This window comes from Toxorhynchites rutilus, chromosome 3 (assembly GCF_029784135.1).
Source record: "Toxorhynchites rutilus septentrionalis strain SRP chromosome 3, ASM2978413v1, whole genome shotgun sequence".
Lineage (NCBI taxonomy): Eukaryota > Metazoa > Arthropoda > Insecta > Diptera > Culicidae > Toxorhynchites > Toxorhynchites rutilus.
In genome coordinates, this window is record NC_073746.1 from 283,015,585 (window position 1) to 283,024,013 (window position 8,429).

The 8,429-nt window shown below is 40.4% G+C and overlaps 1 protein-coding gene across 1 annotated transcript; it reads right to left on the minus strand.

The window, feature by feature from the left end:
• On the minus strand, window positions 1-2,622 carry LOC129778204 (exocyst complex component 8). The gene is made up of 7 exons (XM_055784949.1): window positions 2,454-2,622; window positions 2,236-2,391; window positions 1,979-2,175; window positions 1,790-1,926; window positions 969-1,735; window positions 385-914; window positions 1-317 (listed from the first exon to the last, which is right to left on the minus strand). Exons 1-7 carry the CDS (start codon window positions 2,506-2,508, stop codon window positions 141-143), a joined length of 2,019 nt encoding a protein of 672 aa, XP_055640924.1. The 5' UTR covers window positions 2,509-2,622; the 3' UTR covers window positions 1-140.
• Between the last annotated feature and the right edge of the window lie 5,807 nt (window positions 2,623-8,429).

An 8,429-nucleotide genomic window follows, 5' to 3' on the forward strand; every position in this document is an offset into this window, starting at 1 on the left:
GCATTCAGAGCAATAAACATTTAGCTGTAGTTTTTTTTCCATTCGGTCTGTTTTATTCGCACCGTTTTGCGCCCATACTAGTAACCAGAGTTGGAATAAATATAACATTACTACCTGTTGAGTAAATAAATCAAGCAAACCTATATAACATCGGTCTTGTAAACACTGCGGGGTTTCGGCTTCGGTGGACCTCTCAGCTGCACCTGGAGCTCTATCAGGAGCTCTGGTTTTTTGTTACAAATCTTTTCGAAGCGGGCGATTGCGATGGGAAGCAGTACCTCACCCATATAGTTTTTGTTCTTCGATACAAAATTAAGCTGCGAGTACGGATGAGACTTACGAAATATATGAATTTTAAAAAAATAAACCAATTTCCACACTTACGTCAACAACCATAGTAGGAGGCGGTTTAAGCGTATGTTGGGCAACAAACAGTTCTTTCAACAGCATTTCCGTGTCCAGTTTCAACGAGTCGTATATCGCTAGATAAGCGCAGCTTTCAGTTGTGGCAAGAAAGTGCCGACAAAAGTTGACCGTGGCTTGGGTCAGATTGATCCAGGTATCTCCGGTTACCAGTGGTTTCATATCCACTCCAAGCGAGTCGAGCTCCTTGACAATAGCTCGCAGATTGGTTTTGGTTTGCAAATTGTAAGGCTGCCACACATCCTCTGTGCGTCCAATCGAATCAACCAACCGAAATTTGGCTTCCTCGAGCAACTGCTCCAAAGTGTTCCTCAGCAAGCCTTCCATGTGATAGGACAAATCCAAACCAATCACAGTTAGTTTGGAGCAAGGCTGTCGCACGCCTTCCACCACTTTGGCCACCATTTCCAGTTGGGTGTCCTTGGTTAGGTAATGTTTGATCAATTGAGAAGTGAAATGTTGCAATTCCATGTTACACCACACGATTAAAGCTGAAAATCCACAATAATACCGTCCAAATCATCAAATAAATACTATTAACCCACCACTCGTGCACGAAGCTTTGCTACTGAAAGCACGCAAAAATTCACTCGCTACTTGCGCTACATCACAGAAGAACAGCTCCGAAACGGCCAAATTGTTTCTCCTGGCTTGGCGCTGTGAACTCCTGATTGCACTGCTGCATACCCTCAGCAGAATCCCACAAGCTTCCCGAGCCTTTCCCATCTCGACCAGCAGCTTCAGAGGGCGCCGACTTGATCTCAGAGCGGCCTGTAAACTTCTACTCTGCAAACCAGATAACTCCTGCATGAGCACCGAGGACAGAGAGTTTTTCAACGCTTGGATCTTTTCGCTCACTTCGGCCGCCCCATGGAAGGAACTATCTTTCACAAGATACTCCTCGCATTTTTGCACCAGCGTAAGACAATCCTCGAAATGGCGTTGAGCAATCTCCGCCTGAATCTCTTCCGGGGCAGAAGCCAACCAATCGGGGGCCAAGTTCTCCACGACAGCGGCCATCTCCGACGCAGTCGGACTCAACAGGTCGCTATCGACCGATCTTTGGTGATTGAATTTCAACGTTGTTGGCGGCTTCGGAGCGGGGCCCTTCTTGTGTTTCAACTGATTGAACTTTACTGCCACCTCAAATTTATCTATCCACTCCAGCTTGGAGGCAGAATTTACACACTGGAAAATCCGAGCGCCATCACTCGTTATAACGTTAATCGCGTTCTTGTTGATCCCGTCCAGATCCTTGATATTGATTACGGCAATCTTTTTGGTGTCGTACTCGGAGAGGAATTCAAGTTTCCTGAATGAAATAGAAATTAGTCATCAATCTGAAAACTTTTTTTGTTCAAACTACTTGGCATGTTTCACTTTGGCCAGAACAAGTATTTCGTTGAACAGAAACAGATGAATTCGACAGATCGGCCGGTAATCGTTCGAATCGAGCTCAATCAATCCGCCTTCGTGAATGAACACTTTATCATCCAAGTTGCCCTGCAAGACAATTTTTTTTTAATACACTCAGACAATGCTCCAATCGACCGACCTTATAGCCAATCAGCGATTCCTTGATAAGTTGGATAGCCTTCTTGTTCTGCTGCTCTTCGTTTACGTTGGGATATGTGCCTTCGTCCTCAATAATATATTTCTGATCGTCCAGAAGTGATTCATCCCGCAGCGTGGACAACAAATTTCGCTGTTCAATGAGTATGTGCGATAATTGATACATTTCGGATTCTAAATCTGAAACACCATTGAAAATATTCATTATGAATTCGGGAACACAATAAAACGGAAACCAACGGGAAATTTCCTTTGCCGTCTCGATGAACTGCATGTAATTCTCGTAAACATGTTTTTTGAGCGTGGATGAGACTGTGTCGCTATGGTTTTGGATTTTCGCCTTGGTTTGCTGCAGTTCCGGTCCACCGACACAATCTTGGACGAGTTCTTTGACATCTGAGCAAATTCGAATAAATAAACTATCTTTTCAAATATGTACACACGTTATCGGCACTTACATTTTTCAGCGTTGAAATTGTCCTTCTCAAAAACTGCTAAGACTGATTCGGGCATTTCGGGGGCGGATATTCGATTAAAAACAAAAAAAAACACTTAGGACAGAACCCTGGTACAGGGATTGTACACGGATCGAACGGATCGAACACTGTCAGCTTTTTACTGTTTATGGTCGAACACAGTGTAACATACCTGGGTGGAGTAGATGACGATGTATATTTGTGTTAGTAAACAAAAAATGGTTTCGTCATTAACCGTCTGGGTTCGGGGCAACTTTTGTGAGCATGCAGATGAGCTTGGTCGTAGTTATATGAATTGATGGAATGGTGCAAAAATTTTCATAAACCCATCGAAAAATGTATGAGCAATAAACGATAGTATCAAGATTTATTTAATTTGTACACCCAATTAGGAGATAGTAACTTCAAGCAAAAAGTGGGGACCGATTCGAGATTGCTTTTATGTAAACAGTGAACTTTTTTACACTCTAAAAATTGCACCGACTTGCACTGACAACTGAATCCGCGTTGACGGCACTGAGCTTCATATTACGAAATGGGGGAGTAGGCATGACAATATGGGTTTACAGAAGAAATGAACACACTTCTAAAATAAAAATTATGAATGAAAATTATTTTTTTCCAAATCAAACTAGTACCCTATATAAATGAAAATCACTTTTGCTTGCAAGTTGTGAAAAAATATCATGCAAAAATTGTGCCTAAAGATAGTTTTATATTAAAATGGTAAGTTTTGGAAAATTCTTAGAAAAAAGTTTTTTTAAATTAGGGTCAGAACAACATACTTCTAGTAGGTAAATAATGCCAAGAAAAAATTTTCATACAAATTTTAGCAATTGAAAACTGCATTAGGGTCGACTAATCTTATAGAGAATAGTTGGCCTTATACAAAGTAATGTCTTATGCAGATGTCGACACCTTTCCGCCGTCAACGCGAATGATATTGTCAATTTGTATGAGATGTGTAAAACATCTGGGAATAAATATTGTTTATATATACATAAAGTAATATTTGTAATATATGCGACATTCAGATAATTGAACAGACCTGTAGTGCGATCCAATGTTCTGCATAACCCACTTACAAATTTTTCATCAGATATGCGAGGAAGTGGAAAGGAGTTGCAATTAAGTGGAAGAAGGAAGCGTTGTCATGGAAAGCCAAGTTTCGTGCTTTGAAGTGTAGCGTGTACCACATATTTCATTTGAGGGCACCTCGTACAATTCGATTTTGGGTGACTTTATCTTTGAGTGTGTAGAATGAGATGCCGTTTCCTCTATTTTTTTATTTTATAATATGAATGAGTGCCGCGGACTCGGATAGCTTGTGCTAGCTGACGGCTGCTACAAAGCTCCCGAGAACGTTGACCCAAAGCGTCCCGGAAGCTTGGCACCCGTCTACATCGGTTGCGAAAGCGATACGCAACTGCAGCGAACAAAAGCGTGCACCAGGGCAGTGCACGTTAAGTAAACAGCAACGGAACCCAGGTATAATACAGCACCACCGAACTTAATTTTAAAGAGTGAGTACCCCTTAAAGTTACATGCGCATGTCGGGGACAATGACCGAGTAGTCGATACCGACACTCGATGAAAAGCCACAAATAGCTACAGCCAGGTGTATGACACGATTATCGCTATCTCACTCTACCTACCGTCACCACCTATCTCACTATCCCTCTGCTGTAAAAGTTCATCATCGACATCACGATATGTCAGATGGTGGTAAATTGGTAATTGGCGATAACGTCGACGTCTGGTGGCGACTTCAAGTTTGAGTCATAATTTGGGTCCCAAAATCGTTAGTGTAATCTCTACCAGATCAGAAGACACGAAGCCGGTTTTCAAATTTTAAAATTTGAATGAAAATTTTCACATTATGTTATTTAATTATTAGAAACACGTATTTCTGACTTTCATTCAACCATATGGTCATACAATTCCAACATTGTTGCTGATTTTTTTCTTTATAATATAAAGTTGTCTTCATAAACATTTTTCGTATGAGACTTTTTCCCCACCTGCATACAAAAATGTTTTTAATTTAAACAGAATACTAATTCGATATGGGAAAGCTTATTTTCATTCATAATTTTAATTTTGAAAACGTTCACTCCGACTGAAAATCAGCTGTTCTTTGACGCTCCCCTAAACTAGTAAACGAAGCTCACTGCCGTCAACGCGGATCGCTGTTTTGAAGAAAACAAATACTTCTGACGTGTGAGATGTTGGCATCAAAAACATGGCGGGTGCCATACGGCTGGCTACAGCCACACAAACAGATCTCCCGCTGACGAGCGGTAAGGAGGCGATTGAGACGCATTCTTAAAGGGTTTTAAAAGTAAGGAAAGCGAGAAATCGGGAAAAGAGTAGGTAGAATCTAAACTCAAGATAGAACTTTATACATAATTTGTTAAAATGATAACAATTTAGACAAAATAGATTTAGGGAACGAGAGAGAAGAACTCCTTATGAAAGAAGATGGAAATACCAAATTGAAAAATAACAAACGAAACTCTAGAATAATACAAAATTTCCGGAATGAATAAAAAATCAAATGGTTAAATTTTTATTATCACGAATAATTTTTTTTTTAGTCATAATCCCCGAATGCTACGAGATGGCATCGGGCCTGATCACGAACATCACTGCCACCTACGCTGGCACGTCACGTACACTTCACTTAATCTTTTTGTGTCTATCATCATTGTCACGGACTGTTCCGTGTAAAAATGAACTCCGTGAAGTGAAAGTGTTCATTCCCGTTTATAAGAGTCATGTTGGTTGCATAATGTAGGGTGTTTGAACGTTCTGTCGGTTGCATAATTTCGGACGTTTAAACGTTATGCAGGTAAAATCAATACAGCGTATGAGATAATATTCCATTTAATTAATCGTATGTTTTAGAATGACAAGTTTGCGATTATACTTCGATGATAAGTTTGCTGAATCAAATGCTGGCTCAAAGATGAGGAGGAATACTTGGTTGCTCGGGAATAATGTAGTTGTTGAACAGATTCTTCTTCTTCTTCTTCAATGGCACTAACGTTCCTAGAGGAACTTCGCCGTCTCAACGTAGTATTACTTGCGTCATTTTTATTAGTACTTAGTTGAGATTTCTATGCCAAATAACACGCCTTGAATGCATTCTGAGTGGCAAGCTCTAGAATACGCGTGATCACAGTGCAAGTCGGAGGAAATTTCTTTGACGAAAAATTCCCCCGACTAGAACGGGAATCGAACCCGAACACCCGGCATGTTAGTTATGACGCTAACCACTCGGCCACGGGAGCACAACAGAACAGATAGGAATGTAATTTTACGCTAGAGATAAAACATGACTATTATGTTTAATAATCGAAATCTCGCATACTCTTGTACTTAGCTCTGTCTTACTCGTTTTAATAGTGAGAAATATTTAGAATCATTTTTTAAGAACCGTTTCTACAATTCTGATGAATAATAATAATATCTTCTATATCTCAGAACAAACCCGAATTTATCCACCTCACGATCAGTATTATCTGAGCTACTCCCATATGGGATTCTGAAGTTAAACCCTCTTATCCTTCCCATCCTCGTGTAATACACGGGACATAAGGTTTGATTTAATTATTTAAACAGAAACTGGTTAGCACTTTTTCGATATTCTTTCATTCAAAGTATGTCTTCAAAACAATACCATTGAAATTATCTATAACGAAAAAAGTTATAACTATCGTCCTGATTCTGGTCTGGTCCGCCAATTGTGAATGTTTGAATTACAAAAACTAACTCTACAATGTGGGAAAACCTTTACAGTTATTATTTTATATTCAAAATATCAACAAATCAATGTTATACATAATCAATCATATTTGGTCCGTATTTGGGCCAGTGGCCTCCATTGTCATTTTATGGTAGTGCAACTCTCTCTTAGTCTAATCTTAAAAATAGAAACAAATAATTTCTGTTCATTCAGGACAATCGGAAGTAGACCTTCGCCATGTTTCAATGGGCCTACGGGAGCTACATTTTTAATCCTTATTTACATCCCATAGCGCATTTACGGAATCCAAATAAACAAACTTACGTCCTCTGGATACGTCAGAATTTCGTTCTAAAAAGGCAGGTTTCGTTACCAGGCAGGTAAATTGCTGTTTGTTTATCTTTTGTTTGTTAAACAAGACAAGACAATATGCAAAATGTTAGCAAAAAAGCTAAATAAATACGAAATTAAACTTACTCCATTCCGCGTGACTAGCTTTCACCATCTAAAACACAAGTGACAAATATACCGGTTTTTCTCCGTGACGTGACAGTATCGTGATACTCATAATAACAAAGTTGTCACTCTTCTGGATTCTACACACACGCCGTAATAAGGTTGTATACAATTCACTTCGTTTTCATCGTGAAGTGATCAGGCCCATCAACTAGCATCTTCAGGTGTTATCACTGGTTTTTCTGTAGTTTTTTGTCACGAGTCGGGTTGACTTCTTTTTTTTTCAGTCCCCGTTTTCGCTTCCGAAGTGGTTGGAAAGTGTTGTGGGAAACATTGGCGTTGATTCAGTGATGATTTTTACAGCATCAAGCTGTTCTTAAGTGTCGCTGGAGTTTTTTGAAGCTTGAGACCGGGTATTTGTTGATGGTTTTTCCTCTGGTGTTGGCTGATTGCTTTCCAGGTACTTGCACAGTCGTTTCTCGAGCCAGAAATTTGGAAATAAAAATAAACCCGCCCTATGGTTGGGTCTCAGAAGCTGGGCAAAATTTAACCGCGGTGATTGGTCTCCTCTACGGGAGTGGCGCATAAGCCCTGGTCGCGATTAGCTCTCGTTACAGAAGAAAAAAATGTCCTAGAAAAGCCGGAGCGTATGCCGAAAAGGTAATTTCAACCGAATCAGATCTTCGTAGTATCAGGAATAGTGAAAAATGTTGAAAAGTGGAAAAGTGGTCTAAGGGAAACAATCTCTCTCTCACTCTCAGACACCCTCATTAATTTCTATACAGTGATCGTTCGTTAACTGGGCCAGAAAACCAATCCGTTTATCACATTTTACTTCCTAACCGGGCTGCAAAACAGCAAAATCAATACTTCAAATTGAAGTTATCGTCTATTATTGATACATAACTGCTTTGATTCCCAGTTGACGTACGCCCTGTTAATAAGTCCAGTTAGCAAATGACTGCTATACCGGTATGGGCTCACCCGTGCAGCAACTGTGAGGTTCTCCAAATTGGTGGAGCAGCGTGGTGATTTTCGTGACATGGGTCCCTGTAAATCGCGCTGGTGTTGGTGGACTTCCCCGTCCAGAGATCACCGTGCTGGAGTATGGTCGCGTGTAGCCTGCGACACACATGGGGCCGAGCTTCTCTCTCGATGACCAACGCGCTCCAGAATGGTCTATAGTGATACGCAACCACGAAGCGATGGACCACTCCGGGGGATCTACCGAGCATCATTTTCTCAGGTGATGGTTGATCGTAATAATAATTCCAGTAAAGTAATTCAGAATAATGATCTACTGATAAAAAAAACTAGTGAAAGGTTTTGTTGGTGGTTAAAAATGGAGTCAGATTTAAATTAAAGGATATATTTACACACTTTCTCTATATACACATACGACGTTGGAAGATATTTCCTCTCTCTCACTCCCACTGTCAGTGGTGTCGATTGGGCGGGCATGCGATTCTGCTTTTTCGCGTCACGTTTTCAAAACTTTCCGCTTAGCTCGGTAAGCAGACATGTCAGGACATGATGGGGCGCGAACTGAGTTGTGTTCATAACTTGTATTTGATTAATAATTTCATTCGTTTTATAGGTGCAAATAATCCTACTTTTGGGGGAAAAAAACTACGGAAGCCGTTTCGTTTCAGAATCTGGGCGAATGTGCTTGTTTGCGTCCATCCTACATTTTGACCACTCCATTCGTTCTGTTCTGAATGTGCAGATTAATGCCGGCAAAGGCCTTTTGTTTT